At 36.1% G+C, this 24,313-nt stretch overlaps 2 protein-coding genes and 1 pseudogene across 3 annotated transcripts; all 3 read left to right on the top strand.

The window, feature by feature from the left end:
* Positions 1-318: 318 nt before the first annotated feature.
* On the top strand, positions 319-2,461 carry LOC113322542 (glutathione S-transferase L3-like). The gene is made up of 9 exons (XM_026570653.1): positions 319-503; positions 586-724; positions 830-916; positions 1,071-1,169; positions 1,262-1,361; positions 1,439-1,515; positions 1,741-1,848; positions 2,032-2,109; positions 2,236-2,461. Exons 1-9 carry the CDS (start codon positions 319-321, stop codon positions 2,242-2,244), a joined length of 882 nt encoding a protein of 293 aa, XP_026426438.1. The 3' UTR covers positions 2,245-2,461.
* Positions 2,462-10,638: 8,177 nt separating this feature from the next.
* LOC113322541 (glutathione S-transferase L3-like) lies at positions 10,639-12,945 on the top strand. Of its 2 annotated transcripts, XM_026570651.1 has the most exons (9): positions 10,640-10,912; positions 11,000-11,138; positions 11,236-11,322; positions 11,597-11,695; positions 11,787-11,883; positions 12,007-12,083; positions 12,281-12,388; positions 12,548-12,628; positions 12,747-12,945. In XM_026570651.1, the coding sequence occupies exons 1-9, from the start codon at positions 10,692-10,694 to the stop codon at positions 12,753-12,755; spliced, it is 918 nt and encodes a 305-aa protein (XP_026426436.1). In that variant the 5' UTR covers positions 10,640-10,691; the 3' UTR covers positions 12,756-12,945. The 2 variants fall into 2 exon arrangements, with proteins under 2 accessions (XP_026426437.1, XP_026426436.1); XM_026570652.1 differs by lacking the exon at positions 11,236-11,322 and having other exon boundaries at positions 10,639-10,912.
* Positions 12,946-21,751: 8,806 nt separating this feature from the next.
* On the top strand, positions 21,752-23,982 carry LOC113324706 (annotated as a pseudogene).
* Positions 23,983-24,313: the final 331 nt, after the last annotated feature.

Genomic DNA, 24,313 nt, shown 5'->3' on the forward strand with positions numbered 1-24,313 from the left:
TACTTCCTTCAGCTCAGCATTTTATGGGATGGGAGATTTTGCATTTTTCCTAAGGCGTCGTCATCGCATTTGGAGGGTGATTTTTTTTCTAGAACATATTTAAAAACTAAAAAAAATGTCCTGGTTTATGAATTTATTGGCCAACTACAAAGTAACAAGTACTCGTAACTCTAGAAAGTTGATTTCCGGATTGACCAGTCAAGCTATTGTATACTTTTCTATACATTCCGGTCAGCAACGTGGGCGTATTGATGTAATATAATATAAAAATGAAAAAGACTATAAAATTGTTCTTAATTTCAAGTACTATTCCACGAAATGTTACGAGTCTTCAGACCCTTGTTGTTGTCTTCAAAGAACAATTTAAAAAGTAGTATAAGAATCCCTAGGAACACCAAATCTTATTCACTCTCAAATTTGTTTTCCCCTTTACCTTGTCTCTGTTCTACAAATTACAAAACCAGAGTTATTACTGCTACTGCATCAATGGCAACCACTTCTTTGTAACAATGCTCACTTTTTATTTGTGGGTTTTTCAACAAATTAATGAATTTTGTGTTTTAATTTATATGGGTTTTGCTTCAGGAATGTTCCGGTGGAGACTCTGCCGCCTGTGCTGGATTCTACATCAGAACCACCTTCGATCTTCGATGGAACAACGAGGTTGTACATTTCTTATGTTTGCCCTTATGCTCAGCGTGCTTGGATCACCAGGAACTCTAAGGTTAGTACAATCTTTGTATACCCTTTGGTCGATTCATGAAATTTTAAATTGATGCAATAGTCTACCAATATTTACAGGATTTTAAAAAATTTCATTGTGGTGTAGGGATTGCAAGAAAAGATCAAATTGGTACCAATTGAACTAAACAATAAGCCTGATTGGTACAAGGAGAAAGTGTACCCTCCAAATAAGGTGACAATTTCTTAAACACAATATGTTAGATTCGTACATAGTTATTAGATTTTACAAGAAAAACATATTTGTCAAAATTCAATAGAATTGCTCCTGGCTTTTGTCCTGAATTCTCTTTGTGTTTCTAATTACGAGAATTGCAAATTGTATGCAGCTACCTGCACTTGAACATAATAATCAAGTGATAGGGGAGAGTCTTGATGTGATTAAGTATCTCGATACTAACTTTGAAGGGCCTACGCTTCTCCCAAACGTAAGTTACCAATCTGTCTTGATCCTAGATAGCAAAATTTAATTCTGACTTTCAAGTTTGGATTCTCATGAATATTTTGAAATTTTTAAAAGGACCCTGCCAAGAGAGAGCTCGCGGAGGAATTACTAGCCTACACTGGAGAATTTGGTGGAGGTGTCATTCGCTCTGTCCTCAAGGGAAACCAAGATTTTGGTAAGAAAAAACGGGAAAGGAAATTGTGGTCTAGATAAACTAACATTACAGCATAATTCATGGTTGATTTGGATTAGGTGCTCATTTTGATTACCTAGAGGCAGCACTTTCCAAATTTTCCGATGGGCCTTTCTTCCTCGGTGAATTCAGTTTGGTATGAAGGATTTTTTTTTTTTTTTTTTTTATGTAGTATATATTATTATAGCAATGTCCATCTTCGACGTGAGATTTATCATTTGCTGAAAATTTATATGTCGGGTTAAACCCTTAGCTGTTGGGAAGCAGCATTAGTATGGAAACGGTTATGAAATTTGTCATTGTGTAGCTATTACTTGGTAATTTAATATGAAATTCTAAACGAAAATCTTTGATATATCAGGCGGATATAGCTTATGCTCCATTTGTTGAAAGGTATCAGATGTTGCTGTTGGATGTTAAGAAGTATGATATCACGACTGGAAGGCCGAAGCTAGCGTCATGGATTGAGGTACACTGAAAAATTATCATTTCAATTTGCATCTTGTTTTGGGCATTTTGTTATTTCATTTTCTAATTGATGTCATGATTAATTGTTTCGTGAAGACAAGATAGTTTTTACACTCTTTTCTGTTAGTTTTGTGAAGCTAATAGTGACTAGCTTATTAATGATTGCTGAATTATGATTTTGCAGGAGTTGAACAAAATCGACGGTTACATACAAACCAAATACGACCCTGCAGAGCTACTTGCAGCCATGAAGCGCGTCTTTGTCAGTCATCCCACTCAGCCTTTACTGCATTTCTAAATCTATTGTCAATATCTCTTGATCATATTTCTTATTTTTAGTTGTTTCAGTAAGTAGCTGCTGAAACTCTCTCTTCTTTTATCTCTGCAGGGCATTTGAAGACGCTACTCTGTGCTTGGAAATCATCCCCTTCAGCGTGTTGTTCAGTCGTAAAATATGAGTGAAATGTTTTGTTGCCACTTGCCAGTTCTAGTTATACTCAAACAACTACATATATAAATGCATACGTATTTTGCAGTTATTTGTATTTAGTGTTTTCGGTGTTACAAATCCGTCTCATTATTAATAATAAAGTGCAAATTACATGGTTGAAGCTATTTTCTGGTTCCTTTCTTCAGCATTACCAAGTAGTGAGACATGAAGGGGAAAATTCTAAATATGCAGGCTAGTTAAAACTCCCTTTAAGCTGAGTGCTCTGCAAGTGCATTGGCTTGAGAACTCCCTCATATGTCAGACCATATTATTGCATCGCTGCATCTGAGGGCCTTGTAAAATGTAGTTGTTAAACAAGATTGAGATAGTTGCAGCAGCTCTTGGGAGTTTTAATAGCATTTCACTGAATTTTTTCATCCGTTTCTTGCTAAGATCCGAGTTTGTGCAGCTTTCAACAACCACTTGCTCTAAGGCGGCAGAATTCTTCAACAAAAGTTCTAATAGCATGAGCTCATTAACAAGTCCTTGGGCGCCGAGAATTTTAACAGACTTGAGGCTATGTAACATGCTAGGCAATGCCAACTTTGTTTTCCAACAAGATTCTACGCCTGCTGAGTTCACCTTTATCAAATTAAGAAACCAGAAACTTATTGTTATGATGAGGTAGCCAATTGCTGACATGATTAATAGAAGTAAACTGTAGTTACCTGATCAACAAATAGGACAACCCAAGATCTTTGACATTGTGAACCGTTCTTAGGAACTGGATCGTGCGTTTAGCAAACAACTCTTTGACCCCTACGTGAAGCTCCAATTCTGGCGGTGCATCCTCATTTTTCAGGACACTTGTTCCTGACATATCCGCCAATACTAAAGAAGATAATGTGATTTGGAGTGCATAATGTGACTTTGCCATTGTCGGAATGAAGACCATTCACAGAAATCTCTGCGGCTTTATAGATTTGAATGTGCTTGAGATTAGGACTAGAGATTCTAACATGCAATTGAGGAAATTTGCAAAACAGCAAGACCAGAGTTTCAAGAAGAGGACAGCTTGAAAAGAACTTATTAGTTAACTCTTGGTTATCAAATGAAAATGATTGAATTTTAAGAAATTTAAGATGCGGTAGGTGAATCGAACCATAGGTGTGCATCGACCACCATGCTTCACTAAAACTAAAGTCTTCAGGTTACTCGTGAAGAGTCGATGAGAAAACTGAAACTGGTCAAAAAGAAGCCTACACCTAAATACTGAACATTATGCTTCAAAGCAGCGACGATCCAAGTAGTTAGACGGCTCTGTAGATTACACACTTTTTGAACATCGAATATGATTTTCTGAATATCAGTAAAGTCATGAAGCAAAAATACCTGATCCACGAAATCTTTGAATGCATTGCCGGTGGTGGGATCATTAGATAGATGCAGTGAGAGGTTTAGAGTGGGTATAGAGTTCCATATGTACCTCCATCTTCTAGACAAAACACAGGTTTGGACTGCAGTTATGGTGTGACCAAAAGACAAGATGTGATGAATGAGAGTGTCAGGTAATTTACTGATTCTATCTTCTGTGTTCGCATAAGATGAGTTTCTTGTTTCCATAGTCCTAGTTTTCTCCTGGGGTTTTGAAATGATAAGATGGATTCATAAGAAGATGAAAACCTGATTTAAGTTTTCAAATTGCAAATAATGTTCTAAAGGAACAGAGACTGATCAGAGAAAGATAATGCCTGAGATGGGAGTAAGTTGAATAGCAGCGGTTCAGAGTTGAGAAATTAAGTTGAACGCATAAGTAAGCTAGGAAGGGGTGGTGACCCTTGTGTGTAAAACGCTATCCGTCATCCGGCCTATTGTGATTTTCAGCATTCCCATATTGAAGTGAAAGTACAAATGATGAAAGAAAATAAGGCTTGCAACATTTTTATAAGGATTTTGTGACATTGGAAATGAAAGGGGAAAGAGAGTGAGAAGGGTAAAGCAGAAAAGAGTGATTCTGAAACAAAAAACAATCCAAAACAGCCCACTTCTCTTTCATCTCACTCCGAATTATCAGTCCGGATAATCTTGGGATACACTTATCACTTTCGATAGGAAAATGTCTTTTTTAAGCCTCCTATGTCATTTATGATTTCAAACTATTTACACAAAATTTTCATTTCTCTTTGCAAGGGTGAAGAAGGTCATAAAGACCAAGTAAGGAAAAATCCAAATGAAGGTTTCCTTTTTGTGTCATTATTTCGTTTCTAAATTTGAATATGAACGGATGCATTATAAGGTGAAAAGTCTTGTTTTTTATATTTATTCTGGTTATGTATGTAGTAAGAGCATCCACAGTGCGCGAGTATAACCAAATTTATGGGATGAGATCCTAACACAGTGGGACGGAGTAAAGATCAAATTTGGACCAAAGATCAAATTCCAGACCAAATATGGTCGCGACCAAATACCAAATTCTAATATAGTCGGGCGTAAATTTAAAGTACGTTTGATGCTGGGCGTAAATTTAAAGTACGCTTGTTAACGGGCGGAGATTTAAATTACGCCCGATGAAATTTTAATTAAATAAAAAAAAAAGGAATGAGGCGGACTTTTAAAGTCCGCCTGTTAAAATTTACAAAGAATGGGGCGGACTTTTAAAGTCCGCCTGATGGAATTTTAATGGGGCGGACTTTTAAAGTCCGCCTGTTAAAATTTACAAAGAATGGGGCGGATTTTTAAAGTCCGCCTGATGAAATTTTAATCATGTACCGTTGCGTCACACCACGGACTAAACCCAAATTTTGGTCTTTTTTTTTATCTTTGATCTTTGGTTTTGATCGCACCACTGCAGTTGCTCTAATGACCCACGGAGAGGAAAACATATAATTTAGGCCTACAAATAGGATATACATAGCCTTAACCCCTAGTCTCTAGATGTTAGATTAAATTCAGCAGAAGAGAGTCTGAACTCTGAATAAACTAGAAACTGTAATTGGTGCCCCACCACTTGTTTGATCTCTAGATCTTTCGTAGTGGGCAAATGCGCAATTCCGACTAGAACTCCCGTACATTAATTAAAGTGAAAACTACCACCAGACCCATTTTCCCAATAAACTTCATCTTCAAACTCACGGTCGCAAAACTTCATGCGCGCACCCATATTTCGTGAAATTCTTATTCCGCAACCCAAAATTTAAAAATTATAAGATTTCATGAGCCAAGAGAGGAGAGAAGAGAAAACTGGTGATTTTCTGAAGAAGAAACCTTCGATTTTATCGTTATTGGTTTAAGGATTCTAAACCTAATAACATATCGTTGATATGTTTCTCTTTTAAGTTATCATTTTGTTGAAATTGATAATAAGAAATCGAAATATACTCCTGTTTTGGTAATTCTTTTCCCTGCTTTCTCTTCTGAAATTGCACCACCAAAAGTTCTTCATCAATTCTGGGATATTCGATTGCTTCAGTCACACCTAACTTCTCGAGGTCAGTAATAATCTTACCCACTGTTTACTCATGAATTTCGATTAGATTTTCATATTTCTACGTGTTATTTTTACAAATTAGGTTTTGATTTGATTTGTTTCTTCGTGTGGTTAATTAATTAGGCGACAATTATGTATTGACAATTTTGAATGGATAAGAAACGGTGATTACTCACCCACTAGATTTCAGTTCCAAGCTGATGTTATATATCTCATCTGTGGTGCTAAAACACAGGTCATCTTAAGAAAAAAAAACTCTGTTATCGTTGTAGTAGATCCATGTTGATAAAGTGCTAAATCAATTAATTATGTGCTATGTACATCAAGCATTTGCAATTAACTCTTTTTCGTTCTTTTTTTAACATCTTCGCGTTCGTTCAAAGGAAATGGATAGAAAAGAAGGAAAACGAAAATTATTTGCATAACTTGATGCTCCTGATCACAAATTATTCAGGTTGTATCTCGGGATAAGTTTGATGGCCATGGTTACACTGCACACTCATTTGGTTTTCATGTTTACATGAGTATATCAGGGATATTTTTCTTTATCTCATTTCTATGATGCTTTGGTTTTTACTTTTGAATGTAAGCTATATTAACTATTTAATACCCAATTACCGAACTAGTGGTGACAATTCTGTATTGTATGATTATGAAACAACATGTGATTTATATTTGTGTAAGGTATATTATATTTGTTTCCAACTGTAATGTTTCCATAGATAACTCAAGGTTGTACAGATGGTGTTGGTTTATGCAGCTATGGATATGGATGCATAACTTGTTATGTATCTACAAAATTTGTTGCATAACTTGTCATGCAGTCACGAAAAAGATTGCATAACACGTTACGCAACTATTAGTGTAGGTGCATGATAATTTATGCAACCTTTTTTTTTGCATAACTTGTTATGCAGTCCAGAGAATGGTTGCATAACGCGTTATGCAGTCCAGAGAATGGTTGCATAACGCGTTATGCAATTACTTTTTTCTTAGTATTGAAACCAACAAAAAATAAGGCTGCATAACTTCTCATGCACCTACAATAATATCTACATAACATGTTATGCAGTCATGAAAATGGATGCATTACCTGTTATGCATCCGAAAATATGACTGCATAATGCATTATGCATCGAGAAAATTGTTGCACAATCTTTTATGCATCGAGAAAATAGATGCATAACCTGATATGCATCCGTAAATATGGGATGCATACTGCATTATGCATCATTTGTTTTATGGACGCACTAAAATCAACCAAAACAATGGTTACATAACTTGTTATAGATGCATAACTTTGTTATCCAAATGCATAATTAGTTATGCAGTGGAGAAAATGGTTGCATAATTCTTTATGCGTCTGCAGAATGTGTTATGCATCTTTTTTGGTGATTGCATAATAGTTATGTATCAAGTTTTCGAATTTTTTTCCTAAAATGATGATCACCTCCGATTTTTTCGTGAAAAACAAAAATTTGATATTCTTGTTTGTACTCGTTCGTAGCTCTCTTAAAAAGATTTCCAACGATATAAAATTTGTAAAATTCCAAGGCGCGGATTTTCAGATATGTTATATCCACGCGTTGTCAGTTATACCCCTGATGCATAACCCGTCATGCAGATGCATAATCCTCCATGCAGATATTTTTAATAATTTCATATAATTATGGGTGTCACGGAAATAATTATGGGTGTCACGGTACCTAAAATTAATTGTGGGCCTGACAATGAGAATATTATTTTTTTGGGCCTGCGCCTAATTTTTCCTTAATTAAATGCCCCTATTATAGAGGCCCAACACAAATACCCTCCCCCAAAATAATAATAATCTCCCCTCAAAAACATGGACAAGTAGATTACTGTAGTGCCCCTAAATAAATATCACGATTATAACGTAGGGGAGTCATTTACTCCAGTAGATGTTATGCACGATCTCTCTCTCTCCTTCTTCATCTCTTCTCTCTCGTTCTGTAACTGTAGAAAAGAAATTTGAATCGAAAATCAAATTCGAAACCGTCAATCAAAACTGAAAAAGAAATCGTCGTTTTATATATAACTCAGTAACCGATTTGGTTATAATCATTTTCAGTTTCAATAATCAAAAAATCAGAGAAGAAATGATATAAAATTAGGTTTTACTGATTTTGAAGATTCAAAGACAAAATTCAAAGAGGTAAACACGATTCTCATCTTCTACGTACTGTTATTGATGAAGATATTGGTTCCGATGATGTTTTTTTAACATTTTGAAGTTGAATTCTTACGGTTTACAAAATCAGATTTATTTCTATGAAGAAAAAAAAAGTTGTTGCATGTACGATTTATGATCAATTTCTGTTTCTAATGTGTTTGATTTGACTTGATATCTACTTAGTTTTATATCTAATTGATTGATTTTGATTTTAGGATAGTTACAGTTGATTTTGAGTTTCAGAAGTTGCAGTTTCAGATGAAACAGGTAAGAAATAATTTCTTCAGTTAATTTTGATTTTCACCCACTTTGTTGTTCTCAGTATGTGTTTGTTTTTTTGTATATGTATGTTGATGTCAAAATTTTGTAAAAAAAAAAGGTTCAGTTGATGTTGATGTTAATAGATGGGATCAACAATTGGAGTTTATACCATAAAATGCTTTGTTGATTCTACAATTGTTTCTCAGGAGTTTGTTTTACAATATTCAATTAGATATGAAACTAGTATCTAAGTCTATATGTGAACAAGTTATGGTAATTGTTGTTAGTGATTCTAAATGAATGAATGAACCTCAACTAATAACTTACAAAATAATGTCCTGTAATATCTGTTTTGGTTATAGAAGAATTTGTTTTGAAGTTTGTTCTGTTTCATGTAAGGATAGATATGCACAAACTGTGGTATAGTTGTTGTTGTTGTTGGTGTCAACAACAGTAGTTGATGCTATATTATACCAGTAACATGGTTCAACAACAGGTGTTGATGCCATAAAACTGAAAACCAACTATAATAGTACACGTACAATGATATCAACAACAGTAATTGATCACATTAAATGGAATCAACAATAGGAGTTGATACCAAACAACAGGAGCTATACAAATAAATTGTTATCAGCAACGGGAGTTGATCCCATAGATAGGATCAACAACATATGTGGATCCCTTTTTACTAAGTGTTCAACTTTTATTGTTGCGATTATTGAATGAATAAGATGGCTGACTAGATTAATGTTGTTTGAAATAGGTGAAAGGAATGAGAAGATCACCAAGGATAAATCCGAAGAGTATAGAAGTAGATGATTCACAACCGATTGATGAAAATGTAGCCCCCAAAAGGAAGAGGGTTAACCAGAAGAATTGCTTAGTTAGCAATGATACCAGTAGTGGTCTAGGTAGTTTTATTTTTCATAGACTGGGTGTTGCTACTCAAAAATGGATTGGCGCCTAGCTTGTAGTTCGGCTGCCAACTAAAAACTCGATTTTGTAATTTCTAAAGAATTCTCTAGATTTTTCATAGATTAGTGAGACATACTAATTTGAAGATATGGTAATATTTTTGAAGAGTTGAGGAATTACATAACTAATTATGATTTAAATTATAAAATAGACAATTCTCTTTTCTGTAGATTAGGAATCTGCATTCAAAAGGGTGTGGGGGCTCAGCTTGTGGCTAGATTACCCTCCACCGATGTTGTACCTATTCATTGATTTTAGTAATATGCCCCTGGTGGCTCCCTTTTTAAAAAAAAAACTAAAATTAAAAATCCTTATGAGATTGATTTAGTAGATTTGTTTCCTATTGAGAAAATATCATTTAATATATTAGATTGGTTATATTTAAAAATAATTTTATAATTATAAAAAATTGAAGAGTGTATTTGAGAATTTGACTAAAACATATAACTATAAACTGAAACTTGCCGGACGGACGAAAATAGAATAAAGACATAAATTGTAGGACACAGGGAGTAGAAACAATCTTTCGGTACATCGCGGTGCCGTGCTTCATAAAAAGAAAGCCCATGCCGAATCACATTTGCTAATATACCTGTTTTTCAAAAATAAAATACTAATAATTTACAGTGCTATCCTCACACATTCGAAAGTCCAAATTACTGAGCCGTCTCGTCACACTTTTTTGTTTCGTAATAAACCTGCTTTTTCTTTTTTACCGTGCATAGATATCCGGACTCGAGCATTTTCCTTCTCTCACTCTCACACGCCAATGAGCAGTCTCATCACACTCAATCCCCTACTACTGAGTTCACCGGCCTTTTTGATTGATGTAAGACCTTCATTGATATGCACCTACACACATATCACCAACAACATCATTTATTATAAAAACACCGAAGGCATTACCAAAACAATTTAACAAATAAAAGCATGAATCCATATGATCATCACTCAATCTCATCATCTTCATCTTCATTTTCTTCTGAAAGTTCTGATGACGAGGCATTATTACTCATGACAGCCCAAACTAATCTAGCCATATCGGTTTATCTAGCTAATCAGCTACAAGAACAACACCACAAAAAGAGAAAGAACAAAGGTGGAGGAGGTCCTAAAAGAAGAAGTCGAGCAGCTATTCATCGTCTAAGGGCTGAAGCTGATGAGAAACTTATAAGGTATGTTTGATTTTGACATTTTTCTGATACTCCAATGTATCCTCAAAATCTCTTTCATACATCGCATGATGATTATTTTGTTCAAAAACCTGATGCCGCAAAGAAAATGTGTTTGTCACCCTACAAAAAAATTAACACCATGAACAACTTCTCAGCCGTCAGATATTCCTTAAAACTTGCATCAAAAGATGATGAAAAACCAAAAACAGATAATGTCCACGTGGTCCATCACAAACAAGCAAGAAATCAATCATTTTAGGACTCTAGTACAGATGTTGCTTTGCACCTAGACAGAACAATTCAGAAGAAAAAAGCGAAAATGGCCGCTTTAAATGGAAATTGTTATTCGATTTCACACGGCAATGTTGATAAACCCTTTCTGTTGTTTTCAAATAATTACTCGACTAGTATAAGAATCCCCCAAAAGAATACCAAATCTTCTTCACTCTCAATTTTGTTTTCTCCCTCACTTTGTCTCTGTCGTAGAAGTGATAAAACCAGAGTTACTACTGCATTTGCATCAATGGCAACCACTACTTCGTAAGAATGCTCACTTTTTCTTGGTGGGTTTTAGAAAAATTTAAGAATTTTGTGTTTTAATTTGTATTTTTCTGGGTTTTGCTTCAGGAATGTTCAGGTGGAGGAGCTGCCGCCTGCGCTTGATTCTACATCAGAACCACCTTCTGTTTTTGATGGAACAACAAGGTTGTACATTTCTTACATGTGCCCTTATGCTCAGCGTGTATGGATTACAAGGAATTGTAAGGTTAGTACTCTTTTTATAACCCTTGTTGGAAATTTAAGTGGTGGCAATGATCCGCTCCATATGATTTCTGATTTTCAAAAGTCTATGTGAGGTGTAGGGATTGCAAGAAAAGATCAAATTGGTACCGATTGATCTACCAAATAGGCCTGATTGGTACAAGGAAAAAGTGTATCCTGCAAATAAGGTGACAATTTCTTAAGCACAATATGCATTTGAGCATCACTTTTAAGTGTAAATTGAGGGAATTTGTGGCTCTGAAAATGAAATGGCAAACAAATGCTACAAATGTTAGATTGGTAACTAGTTATTAGATTTTACGAAAAAAAACATGCTTGTAGATATGTAATAGTGCATTGCTCCACAACTGGCTGGTATATGTCCCCGATTCTCTGAATTCTCTTCATTGATACTGTTTCTTTTGAATCCTGCTATTTACGGTAATGGCAAATTATATACAGGTACCTGCGCTTGAACATAATAATGAAGTGATAGGGGAAAGTCTTGATTTGATCAAGTATCTCGATACTAACTTTGAAGGACCTGCACTTTTCCCAAACGTAAGTTACCAATCTGTCTTGATCCTTGATAGCAAGATCTGGTTCTGAATTTCAAGTTTGTGTTCTCATGAGTATTTTGAAAACTTAAAAGGACCCTGCCAAGAGAGAGTTCGCTGAGGAATTACTATCCTACACAAGCGAATTTAGTAGTGGTGTGGTTGGCTCAATCAAGGGAGACAAAGACGTTGGTAATAGTGAAGCCTTTATGTATCTGATTTCAAGATGAAAAAAAAACATCGAAGAATAGGAAAGGAACTTGCTGTTTTGTGTAAACTAACTTGACATCATAATTCATGGTTGATTTGCATTAGGTGCTCCTTTTGATTATCTAGAGGCAGCGCTCTCCAAATTTCCCGACGGGCCTTTCTTCCTCGGTGAATTCAGTCTGGTATAAACGAAATTCTTTTTGTAATATACTTTCTCATAGCAATGTCCACCTTTGACCTGCAAAAAACTTAGATCTCGGTTAAATCCTTAGTTGTTGGGAAGCACCATTAGCCAACACCAGCTACTTCTTTGTCAATCTTGTAACTGTTACTTGGTTACTGTATATGAAATTCTGAAGGAAAATCCCTGACATGTCAGGTGGATATAGCTTATGCTCCATTTGTTGAAAGGTATCAGCCGTTAGTGTTGGATGTTAAGAAGTATGATTTCACGTCAGGAAGGCCGAAGCTTGCATCATGGATTGAGGTACACTCAGAATTTTCCATTTCATTGTGCATCTTGTTATGGGCATTTTGTTTTACGTTGTGAAGCTAATAGTGACTAAGGATTAGTGAATTAGATAATGCTAGCGTTTCCTGTTGCGGTATTTACATGATATATGCAAAAACAATTATGATTTTGCAGGAGTTGAACAAAATCGATGGTTACAGACAAACTAAACGTGATCCTGCAGAGCTAGTTGCAAGCTTAAAGAAGCGGATCTTGGTCTGTCATCTCATCATAATTTACTGCATTGCTAGATCTATTGTCAAAACCTCTTGATCAAATCTTTAGACGTTCCATTGAGTATCAGCTAAAACTCTTTCTTCTTTTATTTCCACAGGGAATTTGAAGACTACTCAGTGCTTGAAATCACCCTTCATCAAGTCTTGCACTTCAATATGTGTTGTTCAGTCATAAAATGAAAGTTAAGTGTTTTGTTGCAAGTTCTGGTTGATATACTCCAGCTACATAAATGCATATGTATTTTATGTTTCGGTTTTTGTTCTTTGAAGTCATAAATCCTTCTCGTTTTCGTAGCACTACTAAGTATTCTGACATGAAGGTGAAAAATAAGTTGGCAATTCTTCCAAAAGATACAAGATCTGTAGCATTTTAGCACTCGTCACAGCCAATGATTTGTATTCAGCTTTGCTACTTGATCTCGAATTGTGGGTTCTTTCTAAAAGACCAAGAACATAAGAAAACACAACATCCACTAGTTCATCTTATGGTATCATGGCCTAGTGAGTCAGAACCAGAATAGGCAGTAATAACATCAAATTCACAAGTTGACAGTGTAATACCAGAGCCAATGCTGCCTCTAACATGTCTCAGTATTCTTTTAACAAGTTGCATATGTGATGATGTTGGAGCATGTATTAACTGTAACACATAATAATTGACTGCAAAGCTTAAATCATGTCTAGTGAGAGTCAAGTACTGTGAACCACCTACCAAACTTGTACAGTGACTAACACCATCCCGGACCAGAACGTGTTGACTGGTAGAGCGAATCTAGGTCCTTGAGAAACTGGAGTACTAGCAGGACTACAGTTAAGCATCTCAGCCTTTTTCTAGCAACTGGCTCGAAAATATTTCTTCTGTGAAACTAGAACTGCAGTAGAGGAATTCAGGCATTCAACTCCCACGAAATAGTGTTTAAGGACCTGAATTCCTTCATAGAAAACTGTGTGCGAAGAACAGACATAAAAAGAAGTAAGCAAAGAGCATCGGTTTTCCATTAAGTTCATGTTAACGGACTGAACAGACCATTAAGTTCATGATATTCAGACTGAACGGACATACCAAAAAATCAATGAAAAAATCGACAGACCCAATGAATGTGGACACTCCTGCCTCCTGCTAATTTTTTGTAGGGGGTGGGACATACGGGAGCCACAAGTTCCACAAATATGTGAAGGGTTGGTTCTCATTATTTTTCCGCTGGTTCGTCTAAAATCGTTCTAAAAAAAATCATGGGTTAGTCAGTTAGGGAAGTTTGAATGTTTTTCTTCAACTTTTAGTGTATATAATTCACAACGAGTGACAGCATAACACCTGCACTTTTTGTATAACGCATGTTTAAAAATGCGTCATTTAGCTTCATCTCAAGCTTGCATTGGGTATTAAGAGGAACGTTGGCCAACGGCAAATAACGCATCACCATGATGCATTACGTGGATTACATCGGCCTAGAGTCAATGTTGCGTTAATTACTATGGCGAAATTCGTTGGCTACATTGGCCAAGGGCCAATAAAACACCACTGTGATGGATCAGGTCGGACCAGGTTCGCCTAAGCAATGTAGCGCCATCATAGCGCAACATTGAAGTTCGCCTAGAGGCTGAACTCAATAATGCACCACCATGGAATAGTAAAAATGTCACTTGGTGAATGACAAATTAAGTCCTTCCCAACTTTTAGTTGTAGAAATATAATAAGACATATATAGGGAGGGGTACTTAGTCGAAGGTGCATATGCGGACTATGCACAAGTAAGCTTCATAGCTTAGCCGGAAGAGCATAAATGATGCTAAGACATAATTTATTGTTGTGTAGCCTTGTCGATGGGGCATATGATGCCTAGGCATCAATATTCCATGTTGCGAACTAAGTAATGCGTTTCTGACGAAATAGCCAATTATGCACATTCTTGCGCATCATTTGCAGATGCCCCTTTAGCCTATGCGGATAAGGCATTCCTTGGACACGGCCTTACAAACGAGTTTGCTTAGGTTGATTGTTTTAGAGCAATGCTTGGTTGAACCCACAAGTTTTGTTATCTCAAGCTTGTTGTCAATGTTAGATGATCGAAACAATTTCTGGATTTCTAGTTTACTAAGTCAAGTTCGCGGGCTAGGTTAGAATTTAGTAGTTGAGTATCAGGCATTACCCTTGAAATTTAAAGATCGACGAAGACATTTGAAGAACATCTATATCATGTATGTGAAGACTGAACCGATCTATTTACTCACTATCTTACCAATCTATTGAACTATGTAGTATGACTTCTAGTAGATTTATAAAGAAGAAATTCCGAATCAAGCTTTTCTTATTAAAAATATTGAAATATGATTCTAGCATATATGTCCAAAGGTCCTTAACAATGTTAGTTCAAAACAATTTATTGTTTGAGAATTAATTTGTTTATCAATTGAAAACAGAACATACAATTGATTTTATCATTTGTAAATGTTTCAAACATCATAAGAATAGAGTTTCATGAACTTTTGATATTTGCGTTCAGGGTAGGTTGGTAAACCCGTTTGCAAACCATAAATATATATATGATTTCATAAATACAGGAAGGTTGGCGAACAAGTTCGCAAACCTCAATTTTAGTCGAGAACAGTTCAAGAACCCGGTTGGAAAACCATGGTGAACTGATTTTTTTAATGTTGGTATAAAGGGATTAAGGTTGGCAAACCATGTGGCCAACTGTATCCATCTGAGTATATAATCCAATAACGGTTGGCGAACCTAGTTAGCAAACTGTGTCCATCTGAGTTCTCGAGCTAAGTAAAATTTGGAAAACCCGGTTCACGAGTTGTAGCTCCCTGACTCGTGAACTAGCCTTACGGTTCTCAAACCATCTCACCAACTGTCCAAGTAAATTTAGCAGATGCCCGAAGAATTATGTTTTAAATATATTTTCCATTGTTATGACTCTCTTAAACACTTCTAAGACTTCACTGACCACTTAAACACTTATGTGTGTGTCATGATTAAACTCTTAAGTGTTTTAATGATATTGCTTATTGTTCACATGACATATTTTCGGAACCTAACAAGTTATTATACACGGTTATAGAACCAGACCACTGTGTATACTATTTTTTTTTTCAAGACCTATAGTGTTTGCTTGATTCCCAAGTTATCTTAGCTTGAATTTTAAGCAACCCTCAGTCTTGAAAATCTATAAATAAAAATGTTCTTTCAACTGCGAAATTCAATCTCGGGCACTTTGTGTCCTAGACGTTGATCTAGAGTTGTCTTCTGTGACCTAGGTTTCCTCTAAGAAACATAATTATGTTTACGACTCAAAGACTTCTCCTTGGGGATTCGTTAAGCCAGGTACGACTACCTTTACCTTGATAGTTCGTGTATACTGATATTTCTTTTCTGTTACTGAGGTTTTCATAATCTCGTTCAGGCAAGACAGATAGAAATCGCAAAGTTCTCTTCGTCTCAGACTTTGTGATTCCTTAAGATAGATATTCTGATAATTAATCTTAATTGATATTTTGAAGATTAGACGTGGTTAAGAATCTAGGCCTAGGGCTGCACAAACCCGACTCAACCCACCGACCCAACCCACACCCGCCTGAAATTACCCACACCCGACCCAACCCACCTAGGAGCGGGTTGATTATGGGTCACAACATCAAAACCCATAGTATTGTGGGTCGACTATGGGTCAAAGCTTCCCTCACCCGACCCGACCCAACCCACCCACCCACCTAAATATTTCTTAGTTAATATTAACCCTTAGATTACCTATCCTAGATGAATCACAGCCGTTGAAGTAGTGATATATTGCCTAAACCTAAATCACTAACTTCACTTCAGTCTTCACTTCTTCAATCACTTCCTTGAATAGTCTTTTATCTTTTGAGCTTCGAACAATTGAACTCACTTCTTGTAATTTGTATGCACTTTGCAACTTTGCACCAACTTCTTACTTCTCTGTATTATAATTATCATTTGTTTACACTTGACTTGGGGTCAGTTCTTTAATTATCATCTGTAAGAGTCTTAGGTAAGTCTGTAATTTTTTTTTTTGATGAAATGTAACTGTAATGTGTATTTTATGGTGGGTAACCCACTACCCACCCGACCCAACCCATTGTAATGTGGGTCGGGTGAAAACCGACCCATTGTTATGTTGGGTTGGTTGTGGGTGACAACTTATGCTACCCACCATCAGTGGGTTGGGTGGTGGGTGAGGCCAAACCCGACCCAAACCGACCCATGTGCAGCCCTATCTAGGCCTCTCTTAGGGAGTCCTAAGTTACCGATTTATGAGGTTTGGTAGTTGGTCTATTGCAAACATATTCCCACACCTTGATATCTCGATCTAAAAAGAAATCAAATAGGCATATTCGTTAGAGGAAGATTGGTATCAAAAGTCTTCACTGCGTCTGGGCCACTCTTATGATGTATAGTACGACAGCTAAGGAAATCAAGTGTGTAGAACCTTGCGAAGTTCAAGAGACGTAAGGAGCGCGGTTCTAACTGAATCGCTTGGAGGTTTTGATCCGGTTTCATCTACATTCCATTTAGAAGTTTGATAGTAGGCTAGTGTTTGTGGTTGTATAATACAGCTCGGTGTTCAAATATGGACGAGGTCCCGAGGTTTTTCTGCAGTTGCGGTTTTCTCGTTAACAAAATTTTAGGTGTCTTGTTTTTCCTTTTCCACATTATATTGTTTATCTTTATATTTGGATTTACTCAAGTTCCATGTGTTCAATCTAAGTAGCTACGTCTATCTAATTTTGATCGATTACGAGACTTGTTCTTGTAGAATTCTTATCTTGAAAGATAGATAACAAGTTTTAATACTTGGCTGAATTCCGATATTGGATTATTTGGATATGACTAGATTGATCTTGAATATTGATTTTTGAGATCGTCCAAGTATTCTTCTTTACAATCAGGCTCACAGACTTATTGTGTTATACATACTGATTGAGAAGAGTTAAAGATTTAAACTCTATATACATATTGTCAAGGATCATTAAGTTGGTATGCTTGATATTGTATTATGTTTTGTATATACAGGTTTCCCAATGAAAAATTTGGTGGTATACATGTTACCTCCACGTTTTCATATTTTCGCTAAGCTAATGAAATACGGGAAGTGCTTGATCCCTTCTCCGTAGGGTACATAAGAAATCACAATGAGTTGCATCATTGATGGTCTAGCACGTTGTCGCTCATATCATTTTATTACGAGGTGATTGCGACATAATGGTAACTCATATTATCTAGGTCGGCAAGGAGATGCAAAAAATGATTGTTTAACATACTTGATGAGCCAAGTTTCATTCTATTTCTTGGATGCTCGTACTTTCTATCAAGTTGTTCGACGTAGGTATGCACCAGTAACGTATTGGATGGCCAGGAAAGAGAGTTATATCGTTATGCAAGTAAGAGAGAGCTTGCATAAACCACATGCATCACAAGGATGATGCAAGGCAAGTATGACATGAGACTGGATGATGTACTCTTGACAAAAGCAAGACAAGTGCAATGCATTCAGCTTCATTCCAAAGCGAAGTAAGGAATGTAGAAATAGGCTTGAAATGACCTATGTGCAAGTCCAAGGCATTGTCATATGCTTGGTATTACATGGAAGTTACTGAAGCATGCAAGAAAGTATCGTCATTAGCCTTAAAATCATACCATTCACAAAATAATGGTAAATTGGAACGATATGGAAGTTGCACCATGCTTACCAAGCATGCTCTCAAAGGAAAATGGACGCGCATTTGCTTTAAGATCAGTTTACTAACATCATAGCAGCGCATCTGGGAGTTATGGATTTTGGCACTCTGGCGCGTTAGGTTAATTTTCCGTCCCGTCGTAGAAAGTTATCAAAACAAAATACAATTATGGCTAAAAGTTAACTCATGCCTATACCAGCATTCCAGTTACATATAATGGCGTTCAAGCAGAAACCATCAAAAAAGTTTAGTTCTCGTAATCCAATTAAAAAGAGTGCATTTGACTGCAATTACCAGTTGATTCCACTTTCTTCTTCTAGTATCATAAAAACGAATGTTTATTTCGCTCCAAATTGTCCATCAAATGTCAAATGGAATCAATCCAAATAATTTATGTTTCAGCTTTGACCTTATTATTTATCCATTCTCATAGAGTTTCCTTTACAGAATCTGCAAAAACTCATTCCACTTTAAAGCTACCGATAATATAGTTCCAAAGTTTATAGGTTTCCTTATAATGCAAGAAGAGACGCATATTCGTTTCTTGAGCAGAATTGCAAAAATGATAAGTACTATGATTTTATTTGCCAACTCTTTGCCAAATATCTAGCATAGGAGCACCATTATAACATAAAATTCATAATAAAAAGGAAACTTCAATGGAATTTCAGAACTCCACAGCTGCTTATGATAAATAAAAAAAAAAAAAGATAACCGTTCACGTCTAGATATTTATAGCAGTTCGCAACAGAGAAATGACTTCCTTCAGCAATCCATTTTATATCACCTTCTTCGTCAGCATTGGAAGAAATAACATTAAGATCTCATAGAAGTTATACCAAAAGAACTACATCTCCTAAATCATGCTCATCTAAATTTCTAGAGAAATATAATGGCCATGCTATATCGGTAGACAATCCATAACAAAAGCATTTTTCTTTGTAGCAAAAGTGTATTATTTGTGTATACTCTATAAATATCATTTCGGCGGAACTATAATGATTTTTAGCTCAGACATTTACGCTTGTGTCTTTATATATTATTGCACTGAAATAATAGTTGAGTGTTAGTTATGCATCCGCCAAGGAGTGTGATAAAATTTGTATGTTGCTTGAGCATTTTTTATTTTGTAAGGTACTTATAAAAGCACTTGATAAATGAAAAAAAAATATGTGTATTCTTGTTGAGTTCAAGACTTAAGTTCACTATAACGTTAGATTTAAAGAGAGTCTAAGACTACATAAATGTCTAAATTGTGAGGTATCTTTACTTATGCACATCACCAGTACTTGAATATTTTAAAAATATATGTGCAGTATGTTCGAGGTATATATTTTAAAACGTAACTTGATTTCCCAGTGTATTCGTTCTTAATATTCATCCAGTTTTTCTCAAAAAAAAATTATTTTTGTTATCAATTTTTTGACCGTTTTTTGTTTACTGAGAATTAGTAGTGTTATTTATGGCACAATTATAAAATATTGTCAACTATTGAGTTCTTTAATACAGAAACCAAACTTTGTTTGGAACATAAAATAATATAGCTTTCCTTTTATCTTTTTTGAGTTTCATGTAAAAAAAATCGGAAAAGAAAACAAATGTATGATCATCCGTTGTTCTATACAGGAGTGAATCCTGCAAGACGAAGAGACATCGAAAAACTGTTCACACAATCTTGAACAGAATTGCACGACATCTTACAAAAAAGGACCTAATTCGCTATTTAATCATAAAAGTATTCGTATCTGATTGTATTTGTTGTGCAGCGCAATTACCAGTCCAATAACAGAACCAGTTTAAATAGTCTTGATTTGATCACATAACAGATCAATATCAAATAAAAATGTTATGATCAAGAAATCCCATTCTTCCAGAGTTTTCTAAAAACAGATGACATTGATAAGAAAGATCCATATATTGGACTATTTACTAACGATTTTTTTGGAAGTAATATTAACACCATTGACTGGTATAACCAAAATCGCCTTTCTTTACAACCAAAAGTAACTTTTGTAGAAATAGAAGCAAAAATGTAAAATGTTACTTGTGATATAAGATTTCTGAACGATTTGTAATGTCAAAAGAACTACTACTATTGTTTTTGGTGAAGCAATAAATTTTTGTTTCTGACTTATGCGGTTAGTGTTCACAACGATGTTAACAAATGTAAAACATGTATATGTTATAAAAAACTTTTAAAATCTTGATGGGAAAATGGCTCCGCCATCGGTTTCAAGCAGGGGCGGAACTAGAATTCTCATTTACCCCATGCTTGACTGTCATTGACCCGGGGCTTAAGCCTAAAATTTCCAAAGAATTTAAGGTCTAACAAAAATTAGGTAGTCAAAAAATGGCTGATTGGGTTTTTTGGGTGGCTCGAGCCGGGGAAAATCCGGGTTGTAGTTCCGGCCTGGTTTCAAGTGTATTTGCAAGCAGTCATGCTATTTTTTTTTCTTTTTCTCAATAATAGGGCAAAACTCCAGACTCATATACTGTATATGCTAACAAAAAGGAGCATTCCATGTTTTCAGATGGATTATCCGAAGAGAAAAGCGATCTAACCTCCCAAACGGATCGTCAATAGATTTATAAGTGTACATTTAACTTGGTAACTCCCTAAAAATTTAGGTTAAAACCTGCGTAAGATTGTGCTGAAACATGTTGTTTTTAAGCTTATGGAAGTGCTCCTCTATTTTAAATGGTGGCCATCTTTCAGCTAGTGGACGAACTGACGAAGGCAATAATTCATCGGGAGAGAAAAAAAAATGATTGTATGAGGAATCCAATTGTTTAGTGGACAAGTATCCATCACACTGTTTTTGAATTATCCGAAAATGGATTATTTGTCCAAATATTTTTAAAAGGTGGTTCAAATGGACGAGTGAAAATTAGTACGGATGAAATGGACACCAAAAAAATAGTAAGGATGAAACTGGATTCATCTTGGCTTAAATTTAAAAAATAGCGAGGATAAAACTGGATGTATCCTAGTGTAAATTAAAAATAAGAAAAAGTATTTGAAAACGGGTAGGATGAAACTGTTTACATCCCGGCTATTTTTACATTTTTGTCCATTTAAACAGTATCAAAATTTAGATGTCTTTTTCATCCTGAAATTGTTGATTTTGAACTTTTTAACCAATTTTGTGTTGAATTATTTCGTAAAGAATCTTTTGTATGGCAATAATTGGAGTAGTAATTTGTAAATTGCTCGAGTCTTGTAAAGAATCTAATTAATTTGTAATTATCTTGATCTCATGACCCTGTTAATGACTCTATATAAGGTCTTATAGCTCTTTACCTCAAATACTATCATCTCAGCTTGAGTTCTACCAAAAGCATTCCCAATAAACTCTTTTTTTCTTTTCTGTGTGTTCGATTTTCTAAACCAGTTTTACAGATGGAGACGCCTGGAATTCCCCGTCCAAATGAGATTTCTCTTCCACCAACACTCCCACTTCCGGTGGATGGCGTCAATCCGATTTGCGGCACCGGGAATTCTTACGTTCCCGCTCCGTTACACTGGAAAAAAGCAGCTGAAGCACTCCAATGTTCTCATTTCGATGAAGTTCAAAAACTGTTATCACAGTTTATACAAGCACAAGTGGTGAATCTTCAAGGAACATCTCTAACTGTTGCCCAAGTTGCTGCTATTGCTCGAAGACCCGACGTGAAAGTTAGGCTCGACAAAGTTGTGGCTCATGATCGTGTTTCCAAGAGTGCTAAATGGGTTTCTGATAAAAATTGCTTGTGGAACTGCTGATAAGACCACTGATCTTCAGACTGAACTTATTCGTTTCCTCAATGCCGGAGTTATTGGGAAAGAATTTCTACCATCAAGTTATTCCAAGATCGCGATGCTTGTCCGAACAAATACACTTATGCAAGGGTACTCTGGCATAAGGTGGGAGGTTTTGGAAGGTATGTCAAAATTGATGAATGAAAATTTGATCCCAAAAATGCCACTAAGGGGTACTGTTACTGCTTCGGGTGATGCCGTGCTATTGTCTTATGTTGCCGGATTACTTACTGGGAGGCATAACTCGCAAGTAATGACTCCAGAAGGTGATGTTATCACCTCCTTGAAGGCTTTGAAACGTGCAGGAATTCCAGCTCCGTTTGAGTTACAAGCTAAAGAAGGTCTTGCTCTAGTTAACGGTACTGCAGTCGGATCCGCAGTAGTTGCCACTGTTTTTTGATGCAAACATTTTGGCGCTCTTGTCAGAAGTTCTATCTGCTTTGTTCTGCGAAGTGATGCATGGGAACTCAGAATTTACCGATCCTCTTAATCATGAACTTAAGCATCATCCTGGTCAGATTGAAGCAGCAGCTATTATGGAATTTCTTTTAGATGAGAGTGATTACATGAAACAAGCTGAAATCAAAAACAAAGAAAATCCACTTACTAAACCGAAACAAGACCGATATGCTCTTAGAACTTCACCGCAGTGGCTTGGACCACAAATTGAAGTCATTCGTATGGCGACTCACTCAATCGAACGAGAAATTAATTAAGTTAATGACAACCCAATGGTTGACGTTTCTCGTGATCTTGCACTTAATGGAGGGAACTTCCAAGGTACCCCGATTGGGGTTTCAATGGATAACCTTAGAATTTCTCTTGCAGCAATTGGTACACTCATGTTTGCTCAATTCTCTGAACTGGTTTGTGATTACTACAACAATGGTTTGCCATCAAATCTAAATGGTGGTCCAAACCCAAGTTTGGATTATGGGTTGAAAGGTGCAGAAATCGTCATGGCTTCTTACTGTTCAGAGCTTCAATACTTGGCCAATCAAGTTACTACTCATGTCCAAAGTGCTGAACAACATAACCAGGATGTTAACTCTCTTGGTTTGATTTCAGCAAGGAAGAGTGCGGAAGCTATTGAAATCTTGAAGCTCATGTCATCCACTTACATGGTGGCTTTATGTCAAGCAATCGATCTTCGGCATTTGGAGGAAAACATGAGAGAAGTTGTTAAGCATGTTGTGCAACAAGTAATGAAGAAAACTCTTTATAGTGACGAGAAGGACGGATCATTGCTCGCATCTCATTTCTGCGAGAAGGAACTCTTACAAGTCATTAAACACCAACCCGTGTTCTCGTATCTTGAGGATCCTACTAACACATCTTATGCGCTTTTAGTTCAACTGCGCGAAGTACTAGTGGCCAAGGCACTTAACACTTGTCCTGCCAAAGATGGTGAAAAAGAAATTAGTGAGGAAGATAAGTACTTGATATTCAAGAGAATTCCAGTCTTTCAAAATGAACTGAAAGCAATCCTAGGTGATGAAGTAACTAAGGCAAGAGAGAAGTTCAACAAAGGCGACTTCCCAATTGCTAACAGAATCAAGAAATGCAGAACATATCCGATATGTCAGTTTGTCAGGGGCCAAGTTGGAACTGAGTTACTAAGTGGTGGGAAGAAAATAAGTCCTGGAGAAGATATTGAAAAGGTTTACGAAGCTGTCAATGAAGGTAAACTGGGTGATGTTTTGAAGAAATATTTAGCATTCTGGGATGGATCTTCTGGTCCGTTTACGCCAAGGCCAGGTGCGTCATCACCGGCATGTAACAATCCCGAGTACTGGATTTGGTTTAACAAGGCTAAAGCCTGCAAGTGGTAGGGATTCTGGACCCTCTAATAACTTGTTCGAGTTCGTTAGCTTAATTGTTTTCTGTTTTAATCAACTTGTTTCTTTCATTGTGATGAGTTTGTAATGGAGTACGTAATATCCTAGCTATCAGTTGGTTAAGTTTGGTAGAAAATTTAGGTTATCCAGTCTGTGGTTGGGTGTAGTGTGTTAATTCTCCTAATATAATTAGGAGTCAGCTTCTACTTAGCAGAAGCTAGTTGTGTACCTCTGCTTTCTATAAATAAGTATTGTTAATGTATTCAGCTTCAGCATATATTGAAATTGTGGGCTGCTTCTTAAAAGACCATGGGAACAAACCGAA

The sequence above is a fragment of the Papaver somniferum genome, chromosome 11 (assembly GCF_003573695.1).
Source record: "Papaver somniferum cultivar HN1 chromosome 11, ASM357369v1, whole genome shotgun sequence".
In the NCBI taxonomy this organism is placed as follows: domain Eukaryota; kingdom Viridiplantae; phylum Streptophyta; class Magnoliopsida; order Ranunculales; family Papaveraceae; genus Papaver; species Papaver somniferum.